The sequence below is a fragment of the Bidens hawaiensis genome, unplaced genomic scaffold, assembly GCF_021521415.1.
Source record: "Bidens hawaiensis isolate Kalapana, Puna unplaced genomic scaffold, B.hawaiensis_p1.1 tig00052513_1, whole genome shotgun sequence".
Classification (NCBI taxonomy): Eukaryota; Viridiplantae; Streptophyta; class Magnoliopsida; order Asterales; family Asteraceae; genus Bidens; species Bidens hawaiensis.
The window spans coordinates 1-14,757 of NW_027499450.1; the positions used below are offsets into that span (position 1 = coordinate 1).

A 14,757-nucleotide genomic window follows, 5' to 3' on the forward strand; every position below is an offset into this window, starting at 1 on the left:
TAGACCTTATGCTAACCGAGGAACGCAGAGACTTAGCCGCAACGCGTGAAGATAACTACAAGCGGCAAATGCAAAAGTACTACAACACGCGGGTAAACTCTGCAACTTCAATGTAGGAGACTACATACTGCGTAACAACGAGGCTTCGAACCAACAACGCCCAGGAAAACTGGCCCCGGTCTGGGAAGGGCCATACATTATCAAAGAAGTTCTGAGAAAGGGCGCATACCGGCTCGAAAGGCTCGATGGCACTCCCATCCCAAGAACATGGAATGGAGCTCAATTACGCAAATATTACATGTAGATCAATTCCAAACTTGTAAAGAAAAGGCCTAGAGCCACTTCTAATGGAAATGATTCTCCTTTCACATTGTGTTGATAGCCTTACCTTTATACTTATGAACTTCCCACACTGATATGCCGGTATTCACCGCATAAATATGGGAAGAAGTAAGTCGTTACGTGTGGAAGGTGGCAAAACCCGCATAAACACATAAAACGGTAAAAAATTTCAAAAGAAAAGATAAGGAAAACCTTCACGCAGGTCAGTTATAGGTAAAGTTTGGTCATCCCACTAAATGAAAGTGACGGTCCTACCCGCACAATCATGATAGAGGAAACTGAACATTAACCTATTAACAACCGCGCGTACAAAGGCTAACTTATTCAAAATACTTAGAAAATTTCTAAGGAAAAGATGAGGAAAACTTCCACGCAGGACATATATAAGTAAAGTTTAGCCATCCTACTAAGTGAAAGTGACGGTCATACCCCGCACAATCACGAAAGAGGAAGCGAAACTTAAACTTATAATCTGCCACGTTAAAAAGTTAACTTATCTAAGTACTAAAGAAATTGCTAAGTTAAATCAAAATATGCGTAAAATAAACAAGGCAAGGAATTAGCAAAGAATCTTTATTCCATCGAAATTCAAATATTACAGATTGCTAGGTACATACCCACATACAAAAGAAGCTATACAAAAATAAAAATCTACTCTAATGGTGGAAAGGGATCTTCAGAATCAAGCTTCAGGACCACTTCCACTTGGACCCGCACCATTAGTAGAGCGTGGCGGTTCAAGGAAAGCTTTAAGGATAGCTAGCCCATCATCAGCAGCAGCAACTTCGTTCACCTTCTCCACCACCGGATGTGGGAAGGCGGCATACTGGTTCACTGCTTGGTCATATAAAGCTTCAGTATCCACATCAAATAAAGGGAAGTTGGAAGGCGGGATGCCTTTCTCAACGAACCCTAGACCAAGCAGGAAGCCGGCCTTTTCCCCATCCTCATGAGAAGCGTTGAGGGCTGCGCTCATGGCATCGTCGTATGATGTGTCCCTGAAGACTCGATGCACAACCTACAAGAAAAAATACAAGTATCAAAACCTTTTCTATTTACAAAGAAAAGCGTAAAGATATTATGAAATTACGCATACATGAGACAACGCTTCTCGAAGAAGCCATTCCTTGGCAACCAGAGCCTCCTGGAGGGCGGCTTGAGCTTGGTTACGGGCGCGTTCGGCTTCACTTTTATTAAGGTTGGCAAGCAACACTTCCTTTGCAGCAGCCTCTTCAACGCCCTTTAGCTTCCGCTCAGTGTGGTCAAGCACGCCCCTCTGGTCCAAGATCTCTTGGAGCTTCTTGGCGTCTTCCATAGCCAAGGCATCATGAGCCTGCTGGAGCTTCTCTAGCTTGGCTTTAAGCTCCTCGTTCTCAATGCGTAGAGGCTCAGCAACAGCTTCAGCCTTGGTGGCCCTCTCAGTTGCGTTTTGTGCAGTTTCCTTGGCCAGCCGAAGCTGTTCGTTAACAGCTTGGGCAGCCTTGGAACGGGCCTCGAGACGGGCCTGAACTTCAACTTCAAGGGCCTTGAAGGCCTTCTCCTTCTCCGCAGCAACGGCGGAGAGCCTCCTATTCTCCTCCCGGACAGCCCGCGCCTGAGCTACTTCTTGGATACGAGCTGCTTTTAACTTGTCGTTTTCACGACAAAGCAGCTCGACGCGCGGCTGCATCCGGGCCAGGAGAATCCGAAGCTCATTGGTTAGCCTACCCTCCTGGTAGCTAGCCATTGCTTCCCCCAACGCACCACTGGGAGATGCGTGACGAGCCCACTCCACGCACTCCACAGGCGTGCGAAGGGTTGTTCCTCGGCGGATGTTCCATCGTGGAACATACACTTCATTGGAATCCGACACTGCAAAAAACAAAAAGCAGTTAGGAAAAGATGATATAAAAAAAAAAAGCCAATAGAACTCTACGCACCTGTAGGGTCGACAACAGGCCGATAGCCGCCAAACCCATCACCTGAACACAGGGGAAATCCATCCAAGAGGTCAGGCAGATGGGAAGGAGGCAGAGGTTGGCGAGAAGCCCCAAGCATACCCGAAGGATCGGCCGTCGTTGCCGATGACGGAGGAGGCATGGTGGAGGCCGCCGCGGTAGTAGAAACCAACGGAGGTGAACTCAACGTAGGTGAACTCACAACCGTGGTCGCCGCTGCGGAGGAGCCCGCAGAAATAGTCACCGCCGGCTCAGTGAAAGATTCAGTAAATATGGCACTGATAGCCGGCGGAGATGTCGTCACAGTTGGAACAGTTGGCTCATCCGGGTGAGCAACTGAACCAACTGAAGCAGGCGCAGACGCCTGGGTCATCGCCTCAGGTAGGTTGACCAAACCTACCGTCATGGGTCCGGAGGTGCTCCTCCCCGCTCCACCCTGGAATACGGTAGCATCCACGCCTGCACAAAGAAGATAAGTATAATGATGGAAAGCTATGAAGTTAAAAGTAAAGGAAGTTTGTACTTACGGGTTTTCTTGAGCCTAAAAGTGCGAACAGGCGGGGACGAACCCGATGGAGCCGGCCTCTTTACGCCGCTCACCGTCGTCATCCTGGGCTGCCCGGAGGTGACAGTCGTCGCAGCCTCCGGAGCAGTGGTCTTATCACCACCAGGGTTCCCCGCCACCTCCTCGCTTTCGGTCACTGAATCAGACCGATTCACCGGATCGGCAGTGGAGGCAACCTTCGCCTTCCCCTTCCCGCCGGCAGCCTTCTTTTTCCGCACCAAAGGAGGACCATCTGCGGATTCCTCATCAGAAGACAAGATTAGAGGAATTCCAGCAGAGGTTTCAGCATTGAGAGGTCGAGGGTTGAATAACTCCTTACCTGGCCGCCTGGCGCTCAGGATCTCGTGGCCTGGCGGGTAGACCTCCACGAACCGATCCGCCGTCTGTTCAAGGATGGGCAACTCATTCTCATCTAGAGCACGAGTACCCATCCGAGCGGGACCATCAGCCTCCCGCGGATGCAGGAGCGACTGCAAGTCATTCCCCTCTGAAATAAAAAAATAAACAGTTAGAAGAAAAACCTGTATCAACAAAGAAGACAGAGCATACCGTAAGGGACAGAGTTCAAACCGTATTCGAGGACGATGGGAACCTGCGACGCCTCCTTCCACACCCGGCTCATCCCAAGCATCACCATCCCAGACTCCGCAAAGCGGTATACCGGAGTCTGGACCCGGGAGATCTTGGCGAACCACTCCGCCTCCTGGTAGTTGAGGGCGTGAAGGGCGGGGAGTGCTCTCCTATTCTTAAAGGTCATCGCAAGGGGGACGACGCGAGCGGAGATATAAAAAAACTCACGCTTCCACGACCGAAGACTGCGCTCGGTAGCGCAGATCTTCAACCCCTTGATCCGATTGACCAAGGTGTACCACCCCTGGATGCACCTCCAGGAGTAGAAGGTCATCAACCGATCTACGTGGGGCTCCACGCCCAGAATGAGGCACACCCACTCAAAGTGGCGGATCTTGGCGATCGCCATCGGGTGTACCTCCGTCAGATGCACGCCGTGCCTCTCCAAGACACGGTATACAAACTTCGTCAATGGGAACCTGAGATTCCCGTAAACGAAGAATGCAGCGTACACCCCTATCTTGCCCTTGGGGGCATCGTACACCGTCTGGTGTGGCTCCGGAAACTCAGGCTCGAACGGCTCGAGCATGAACTTCCGGACAACGTACCGATAGAGGTCGGCCGGAAGAGCACACTGGCACTCGCCAGCAGTACTCTTGTCATCCTTATCGGAAGTGGACGACGGATTCTCGACGAACACGTCAGACTCCTCGGCAAAAGAAGACATGTTTCGGATGTACAGAAACGATTTCAGAAGAATGCTCGACGGAATAGTGAGTATTCGCCGGAAATCGTTTAGAAGATGAAGAGAGAAGTGAAAGTGTGGATTACAAAGGACCCTCTCCCCTTTTATATACTCATCGCAATTAATGCGATGAACTTAATGCGGAAGAGAGAGAAATCGCAGGTGCAATGAAACTATGACACGTGGCAAAGAGCAAGCTAGCAACAGCTGTTGAAAGGACGCGTGCCATTAATTTCGCGGCCACGCGCCCGAAAAATCGCGCCCACGCGCCTGAAAAAGCGCCTGGAATGACCATATACTGTCACGTCGCCATAACTTCCTGCACGTCCTGACACTGTCAGAAGAAACCGTCGGACGACGTTTCAATAGTTTGGACTGTTCTTACCCTTTCACCAACTTTTCGAATTTCAAAAAGATTCAAAAGTAAGCGGGAAAATACCCCTTACCTTGGCAACCAAGAAACTATAAGACAGGTGCGAGTACAATGTCAAGGCAAAACCCTTCACATACTTAGCACCCGCAGGGAATTGAAGCCAGGAATACCTTGGAAGTAAAGTAACTATAAGACGAGTACGGGTACAGTGTCAAGGCAAAACCCTTCACATACCTAGCACTCCGCAGGGAATTGAAACCAAGAAGGATCTTCTGGGCAGTGCTTGCGGAAACGGGAATAACATCCCCGCATAGCGGGAACGTCGAGAACTAGACTGTTTGAACCTCCAAGATGGAATTGGTTGTTTAAACATAATTGATCACTATGTTCAAAACTACCAAAACCTCATGGAGAATCTACACAAGTGGAACTCAACGCTCCTGACTTGCGAGGAGGTTACAGACCTACCCACATCACACCCAAAGATCAAGCAGAAAAGTCGGGAATTTCTGCGTGGCATTAGGAAAACCGCGGGAAGAATCCCCACGGAAAACCTTAAAACTAAAAACCCTTTTCAAAACCCCTTGCTAAAGTCCAAAAGTTCACCTCACTTATTAATAATTCATGAGAAGAACATTGGACTGGGGGGACTTGAAGAGGTAGGTCCCAGCAGAGCCCAGTTGGACCCGCAAGACTCACCTTGAAGAGGGACGTCTGCGCAAGGACCAACTGCTTTCGCAGGACCCACCATGCACAGAGATGAAGACCTTACGCGCAGTACGCCAGCTGTTCCCGCAGGGAAAGCCTCCCAATGGTGAAGTACCCCGCTTGTTCCCGCAGCTGCGGATACAAGCCATCAGGGAAGGCTACCCGCACTAATAGCAAGGCTACACGCACAAGGCACTAACTCTTGATACTTCAGTAATGTCACCTGAAGGAATGAGCAAGGCGGGAATACTCCCGCCCAAATGAGCCAGTCCGTATGCTTCTGGAAGATCTTTTGTACTATACCTGCCAAGGTATGGGCAAAATAGACGATCTGACCAAAACAGCCCATGAACCAATCACAGGGTGACAGCTCACCGACAACAGTACGAGGAGGAGCACCCTCTAGTACTGTTTGTCACTATTAGCCGCTGCCTACTCACCAACCCTCACTGTGGGACGTGCGTAGCCTACAGTTGGTGGAACAGTGCATAGCCGGCAGTAAAGGAACAGTATACAGCCGGCCTTGTCACTATCGGCCGCAGCCTATCCACCAACCAGCATGGCTTGTGCGTAGCCCACTGTTGGTAGAACAGGAATACTATTCAGCCGGCTGTACCTTCTTGGAAACCTACCTTCGGCTATAAATACTCCAACACCTTGGAATGGTAAGGATCATTATCTGATATCTCATTATCTTATCTTCTCTAGCAATCTCTTAATATACACTTATATTCAGAGCAATCTAGTCTGATTCTCACACCGGAGGGTGGTCACAAGGAGGAACCCCCCCTTCTCAGTGACGAGCTTACGGTGTCTGTTTTGCAGGTCACCTGAAGAACAACTTTCTTTGCTGGACCTCATCCTCGTGGGAAACATCTATTTAACCCCTAGATTATCCGTAATCTGCCCGGGGTCGATTAGTGTTTCTTCAGATTCAAATAAGCTTATTCGAATTTGAATAAAAGAAATGAAACTTGAAAAACTCACTACTATTTTAAACCGTTGGCAATCTAATTCATATCTCTTTGCAAACTAATCATAAAGAGCATGCAAATACAATCAAAACATCATCAAAATAGTCCCAAAATTAATTTCGACTATTTAATTCGTCACTGCAATAAAAATAAGTTTAAAAACCACCTAATTGCACTTTAACTTTCAAAATCAATCTATGCAAAATCAACATGTCAAACTCTTTAACCTCTAGAAGTGCTATGCATTATTCTTATCGAGCTCTGCAATCTTTTTCTTTAGTTCTTCATGTCTTACTTTCAAATCCTCACATTTGGATTTCACAAGCTGAAGTATGTTGGATACCGAATCCGTATTTTGGTTGAAATCCTCCACGAAACGAGGTGCAAGAATATCCCTTAGAAACCTCTTTCATTCTTCTTTCTAACCATTAGCCAAAAAGCTTTAGATCTTAAATTGGTTGCATAAGCACTTGTTGCTAGTGTTGTTAGCTCTCCTTACTATGCCTTAATTTCCCCATTCCATTCTATCCCATTCTCTAGAGTGGATCGTAACTCTTTCTATTACTGAGGCAATTTTCAATAACAAACACTTAACCTCATTTTTATATCCCTCAACATCACTAGCAGAAACCACCCTCCCTTCAATTATATCAATACTCTTGCATATATCCTCAACCTCGTGAACAATCAAATGTGCCTTCTATTATCTTGATGTAACGGTCAACCTCGTAGTGGAAATAAAGTCGTCATATACTACACGTCTTGATTTAGTCTCTCTCAAGTGACGTGCTCGATCTTCAACCTGAAACTCAATGATGCTATCAACAAAATGCTCATTTTGATAATCAAATCCATTTATCACATAATTGCTTTTAGCATAATACGTGACGTACGAGTTAGAAAAATATGCAATTTCGGTGTCTTCAAAATTCACATTTAAGGCATTTGTGGTGACTTTTATCAATTGCGGATTGGCACAATTTTACTTTTATCAACCTTGTTCGACCTTTCCTTGCTATGAGTTGTAAGTCCGTATCACTTCTATCAATTTTGGATTGACGTTTGAGGATGCTTGTATTTATCCTTCACGAGCGGGTCTTTCTAGCTCTGGTAGAGTGGCATGATAGTGTTTTGTGAGAACTGGCCTTGCGAAAACAGGCCATCATCATCGGCATCCAAGTTCACATCAAAGTTTTGATATTTGGTGTTGGAAGAACTTGTGTACGTGTTGGAACCCGATATTTTGGTTTGTTTAGACGATTGCCTCATCGATATGTGGGTTCCCATATTCGGAATGGGACTCAGTTTCATATAAGTTCTTAAAACCTCCCATGTCTATATATGAGGAAACTTTTTTTTGTTGTGTTCCTTCCTAAAATCGGTGAGTGCGCTGACAAAAAATGATCTTTATCGGATTCTTCGTTTACTCGATTATCATGCCCTTCGTTTTGTTTTTGTCGGATTCACCCGAATTTTGTTGTTGGTGGTATTTGTAGTTTTGGTGTTGGAATTGTGGCAGGTCTTGGGTTTGTTGAGGGTGTTGGTAGTGTTGCGGGTTGTACAGGTCATACATAGAGTTTGTCAAAAGATCGAAAAATCCAGGAAGTCGGATCGGTGGAGTTGCAATTGGATGCACGCTTTGTTATTGTGATGGTGGAGTTACAAAAGCACCAAACCCCATTTGAGATGGCATATTTTGACTTGGTTTGAGATTATGAGAACTACTGGCTTACTGGCTCTTGGTTTCTTCAAACCTCTAGCTCTTTGTGATAAATTCATAATTTTTTTTATGAATGTTTGGTGTAGGTTTGTTGAGAGAAAAGAGAATAAATTTGTAGAAAAAACACGAACATACTTTGGTATCATGGTTTATTGGTTTTATTTTTGGTTTTGGCTTTATGTTTTGTTTGTGGTGTTAGTAGTGTTGGTACCCCTACCAATCAAGACAATTTAGTACCCGTACCGGTACCTGGACCATTTCAGCTTTATTGTTGCCTGTACCAGCACCAAGATCGTTGAAGATTTGAAAAAACAACAAAACAAAGCGGTACAAAAGTGGGTATCGTAACAAACAAATTTGGTACGGGTACTAGTACTCGCTATTTATTTATTTATTTTCAATATGGGTATAATCAAGTTCGGGTACGGATATGAACACCATGCCCATGTCTTCCCTAGATGTGAAACATCAACGCTTGAGACTAGGATACTGTGGAACATAAGTTGATAAAATAATACACTCTAAACTTGCAAGACATACACATCTGGCTCCTAAAAATAAGCGAACTATGAAGATAGAAGGGTGAAAACGAAAAAATATTAAATCGTTTAGACAACATACAAATTAAAATGATGGATTCACCAAAAGACAAAAATACAGTGTATGTTTGTGTATAGGCGTGCAAATGAACCGAACGAACACAAACAATGTATGTTCGTGTTCATTCATTTAACCTTAAGCGAAAACGAACACAAACAATTAACAGACAAAAATACAGTGTATGTTTGTGTATAGGCGTGCAAATGAACCGAACGAACACAAACAATGTATGTTCGTGTTCATTCATTTAACCTTAAGCGAAAACGAACACAAACAATTAACAGACAAATATTTGTGTTCATGCTTGTTTGTTTAAAAAATGAGCATGCTTGTTTATCTTAAATGAACAGTTCACGAACATAAACGGTCATAACAAACAAACATAAATGAACATGAATGAAAATATATGAACATAAGTAAACGAACACAAACGTACAAATATAAAACATTTTAGGGTGATATAACTTGTAAAATACAAACAATATTTAGTTATTTTCTTTTAATTTGTGAATAAATGGAACGTGTGTCCATGTTCATTCGTTTAATTAAATGAACAAATACATTTTGTACATTTAAGTTTATATTTATTAAATGAACGAACATAAACAAACTTCCTGTCGAATGATTCACGAATAGTTCACTGAATGATGGGTTCGTTTACAAGCCTACTTGTGTATGCACTTGGTAGTAGGATTTCTTATGGACATTTATCAATAAGTTGCATTTTAATTCTGTTTTTTATGTGGTTTATTGGATTTTAGTAATCCTTATTGAATGGTATTGACTGATAATAATCTCTATTTATTTTACGCTACTAGCGTCCCAGATTTAAAAAAGATGTCCCCCTAACGGTCCCTCGTTAAAAAGAAATTAACGGCGTTATACTTTTTTCCCAAATTTCAAACTAATGTTTTAGGGCTTTTGACAGGAAGGAGGATACAAGTCGCCTGATGTAAAACTTAGTTCGAAACGGTGCTCCAAAATGACGAAACAATGTTTCAATTCGGGTGTTTGAACTTACAATTAACAAAAATCAAGCCGTTTGGATCACCGTTTTGAGCTAAGTTTTACATCAATCGACTCGTATCTTCCTTCCAATCAAAAGCTCTAAAGTGTTAGCTTGAAATTCGGAAAAAAGTATAGCGCCATTAAGTCCTTTTCAACGGTGGACCATTGAGGGCCAGCTTTTTTTAAATTTGGGACCGCCGGTGGTGCTAAAATGAATAGGGATTATTTATTTTAGTACTAGGTATTCGGCCTCAACTATTATTTATTCAGCCTTAATAATTATATTTTCTTATGGTTTTCTTTCCTATTATATAAAGGGGTGTATGTTACATAACCAAATATGTATTTCATGGCTACTCTAGTTGTTATTTTGAGTCTCCTTGTCATACAACAGGTTCATCACTCAATCTATCTCCCTCTCTTAAACGTTCAAATTGTTAAACCAGCTTTAAAAGAAAAACTAGTTGTCACTGTTAGAGTAGACGAAATGTCTTTTCGTAAAATTTGGTTCATTTTCTACCTTCTAGTCGTGTTTGATAAACATAACATTTTATATACAAGACTATCTAAATAAAAACATTAAATGACTTGTACGAATAAAGGCCATAATTTATGTAGAATCACAAGTTGGAGTATGTTATGGAATGCTTGGCAGCAATTTTCCATCCGCACCTGAATTCATAAGTTTATATACTACAAACAACATCGAGCGTATGAGACTCTATGATCCTAACGTTGCTGATTGGGTTCCCGAATTTAGATCTTTAATACGTTTTGCAAGTCGTGACAATTCTTTTAATTGGGTATGGAAAACATTATGAGCTATCTAAATGTCACGGTTCGTTACATATCGGTTGAAAATGAGGCTAAGCCATCTGATGCCATGTTAGCTTCATTGGTGTATTCTGTGTTGCTTAACATCCAAGAAGTCATTGAGGTTTATAGCCTCAGGAATCAAATCAAATTTTCAACTTCGATTGACACGACTATGATTGGAGTTAACTTTCCCCGGTCGGTGGGTGCATTTAGGGATTATTTAAATAAATATCTACGCCTTTCTGATCCTGAATATTTGTTAGGGTAATATCTACAAACGAGTATCTTGGATTTTTGAGAGTCGTGATCACACTTTCAGATCAAAACTATTTATGGTTCACAAATAAATTGATCGGAAATCGTATGATCAAGATTCGACCCCAGTCAAGGGCTCTGTCCCTTAGACCCTGCTATCTGGGGCGTTGCCCCTGGACCCCTGCCAAGGGGCCGTTGCCCCTTAGAACCCCCATGAATTAGGTCTTTGCCCCTAAGTACCAATAGGATTATAAACTATAATAAGATCAAATAAGTATGCACATTGCTTATTTAAATTCATATTACAGCTAACCTGATCAACTAGTTAATCCCTAATTATACTAAAATCAATAATAGTATTTACGCCTCATCGGTTTAGTTTTGAATTTCAGATATGACGTTGCATAGATATGCATGACAATCCTTCAGGACTTCTTTACTGAACCCCTGGACTACCGATAATGAAAATGAGGGTGGATAACTTGATATGCTGCAAATTAGAGGTATTCACTCGATTAGACATCAACACTTTTGTGGTCTCGTCTGAAGGATTAGACTAATATAAGATACAAATTCTACACGGTATAATACCTTCTAGACATACGTCCTCCTTGCCTTCCTATAGCTTGAAACGAGAGACACCTCAAGCTAGCCATGATGATCCTACACAAAACTAACCCAACAATCAAGAAGCTACCGTCGACACCAAATCAAGATTAAATAAAGATTACCTAAAAGTGATAACTGAAACTCAAAGGACAAAATTCAGGGTTTTGGGGATGAAGAAGATGAATGTTGCTTGCAGCGCAAGGTGTTAATATGTTTAGAAATCTATCAGTACTGTAAACATATTATATAATGGAAAAAAGTAGCTGTTAAACTGATTATAACAAACTAAATTTTGTTATTGACACATTTAGTCCTTGTTTGTTTGTTCCGTGCTACTTCGGCGTTTTAAGAAAAGGAGATTGCGTCCAGGTCGGGTCCATAAAAACTCTTTTTATATAAATATAATAAAATAAAAAATTGAAAACAACATCTAAATCATTTTTTAATAGTTTATAAACGGACAAAAAAAATAAATGCCTTTTTTTAACGACGGAGAATCTCATATCTTTTTGGGGCTATGTCCAAGGTCGACTCCTCGACCGCCGTGAGACCTTATCTTTTGATGCGAAGGAACCGGATGGAATCCGTGAACCCTCGCCCCCTATCGGGTTCGAACCCAGGATTAATCCATGATTCGTTCTTTCACCCATATGTCCTTCGAACTAGCCTAAGTGGGAATCGAAACTGCGTCTCCACATTGGGAAGGCAAGCATCTTACCACTAGACCAACTTCTCAAAAATTAACTAAAAATAACACGAATTTACGAACTATACATTTTTTATATTATTTTATTAGTCGTTTTTATCGTCTTAGCCAAAATTAACGCCAATGAACCATTGTGTCATAGGCTAGACGCTCTTTGTCAGATACGCCGGGAGATAGCGCATCATTCATCCGTTCATCACGTACCTTTGTTTCATAAACTATTTCATCTTCCATCTTTGTTTCAACTTTCAAGTACTAGAAACGAGTGAATTAAGGGAGCAAAATGGGGCTAAAATATAATACAAAAAATGGTCAAAATATAAAGAAAAAAACATATATGTGTGTGTGAAATTAGGTTAATTTCATAAGTGTTTCTTAGTGCGAGAAGTTATACCATCCAATTAAATGTTTTTCTATCTTTAAATTATGTATAAAAGTAGATTAAATATAGGATCATATTATTTGTTTATAATTCTATTCAAAATTTATTATTATTTTTTCTTGCTTTGTTTGAGTATAACAATTTGAATATTACTGCATTACATTTAAATTGATTATTATACGGGATTATCACTTATAAGTCATTTAATGTGAATTCTATTAGTTTCACTTTGGTCTCCGTTGAGTTTCTATATTTTGTTTTATTAAAAGATCAAATCATTAAGTTTTAAATGTTTAACTTAAAATACAGTCATCATAGAACTAATTTCATCATAAAAGACATTCATTAAGATTGTTGTTGTTGAATTAGAACGTGAAAGTCATTCTTTACTATTCAGTAAAAAAGAAAGTCAGTGTTCGCCTGCAGAAATGTATGTCACTTTGTTATTAGGACTTGAATGATTTTGATTTGGGAAATTTGGTTAACTTAAACCTTAAATCTCGAACCCACTTGTTTTATTTTTCTTGCTTTAATCATGTACATATAGCTCTTAGAAATGGTCATATATGATATATGAGGGGTGAGATATTTAATTATTTATTCATAAAACACAAATCCATTGGAACAATCTCAAGCAATACAACACCAAATTTCATGAGTATTGCAAACTTGTTTCCTATCTCATGGCATCTAAGTCCAATAAAGTCACTCACTACATATGAGGATTACCCACATAAAGATTTCAAATGCCTCAAACAGCCGACTTTGCAATGAAGTTAGCTTTATATTATCATAAATAACGAGGAGCGCAAGAAAGGCGACGGAGAACTGGAAAAATGAAAGATGGTGAGAAAAAGAATAGTAAATTTTCAATACTCACATCTAGTATGCATAGCTTGTGGAAAAAGACATCCAGGAAAATGAGATATCCGTTATTTGTGCATTTTGCAATAGTGTAAACGTTAAAGGGTGCTAAAAATACCTATGGTATAAAGTAAATATTAGCACATTTGTATGTAGAAAAGATCATATTCTATAAATTACACGACCATAGCGTGCAAAGTGAGTGTATAATTAAGGGCCTTTTTAAAAACATTGGGTTCACGGTGTGGTTCTAATTGCAAAGATGCAAACTATAGGGGCCATTTTGCACCTTTAAGTCTTTAGTTGACGTGTATGGGCTTGAATGGGTCGATGGGCTTGACCATGTATATCATATATTCTCCCAAACAAGCAAACCTAGGATTGATTGTATTGTACGTAATGGGTTGTTTTTACAAGGTGAATGTTAGGCTTCAAAGATTATGGTAATAAGGGATAAGATATTGCCAGGATCATCGCTTGGGGGGCAAGTAATTGTATATGTAAGAATTTCGAAAAGTGCTTTGATGCTACGTACGGCACTTGTGGAGCATGGTTACAAGGTAACATCGACTCAAGGTGTTGCTAGACCAGAAGACAGGGTTCAGTTGCTCAAAGAATTCGAACGCGGGCTCGCACAGGTTCTAATATTAACAGATGTTGTTGCTCTTGGCTTTGATCAATCCAAGGTTAATTTCATTCTAATCCCCTGTCTTTTCTATCATTGTTGGGTTATGAAGGCCTTTGGGCCGGTTTTATTAGGAGGCCCGATTTTGGTTCCTAATTATGTTTGTTCTGAGCTAATGAAAAACCTAGTTGCAGCCCGTGGACGTAGGTCCCCTCGCGAGGACCGAACCACATTAAATTCTTGTGTCGTTTATATTTTCGTTTACGCGTGTTTATCGTTGTGCATATCTGTGTTGTTTCGCTTCCGCCGCGTCGCTTTGTTCCTAACATCATGCATGCTACCTTATAATAATCTAATTATTGTCTGCTGCAGGTTAATCTGGTGGTTAACTATAATCTTCCTCGTGAATTGCGTAATCATTCAGAGCCTCACTGTAGAATATACTCCACCCGCACAAGAGACAAGGGTAATAATATTGTTATTCATTTGATTTGTGTTTAATGTTTGATTCATTTATATAGTTAATCAGTTAAATCAAAGTTATAGATGTCCTTACAAACTGCATGTTTACAATGCCACAGGAGTTGTGTTCAACTTACTATGTGGCGATACGGAGAACATGATGATGGAGAAAATCGAGAGGCGCCTCAATTATAATGTTACCGAGGTAAATATTCATAGCATTTGGTTATGAATATTTGGTTTGGGATGTTCGGGTTTTTTGTCTTTGAAAATCTAAATGAAACCCGACCCGAAAACAATTGGGCAAAGATACTAATAAAGATGATATATTAATATTTTGGCGCACACACACACACATATATATATATACACTTTCATTATTTCTGATTTTGAAATAATATTGTAGGTGCCATCATCGGCAAGTGACGACTACAAGAACGTGTTCAAGGGTGCTGGTTTGATTGGAAGGTTCGCATCGGTGTTGACACTGTCCTAA

At 41.3% G+C, this 14,757-nt stretch overlaps 1 protein-coding gene across 1 annotated transcript; it reads left to right on the forward strand.

Moving 5' to 3' along the window:
- The first annotated feature begins 13,614 nt into the window (after positions 1-13,614).
- LOC143599697 (DEAD-box ATP-dependent RNA helicase 38-like) lies at positions 13,615-14,757 on the forward strand. The gene is made up of 4 exons (XM_077077597.1): positions 13,615-13,860; positions 14,172-14,265; positions 14,321-14,466; positions 14,668-14,757. The coding sequence occupies exons 1-4, from the start codon at positions 13,615-13,617 to the stop codon at positions 14,755-14,757; spliced, it is 576 nt and encodes a 191-aa protein (XP_076933712.1).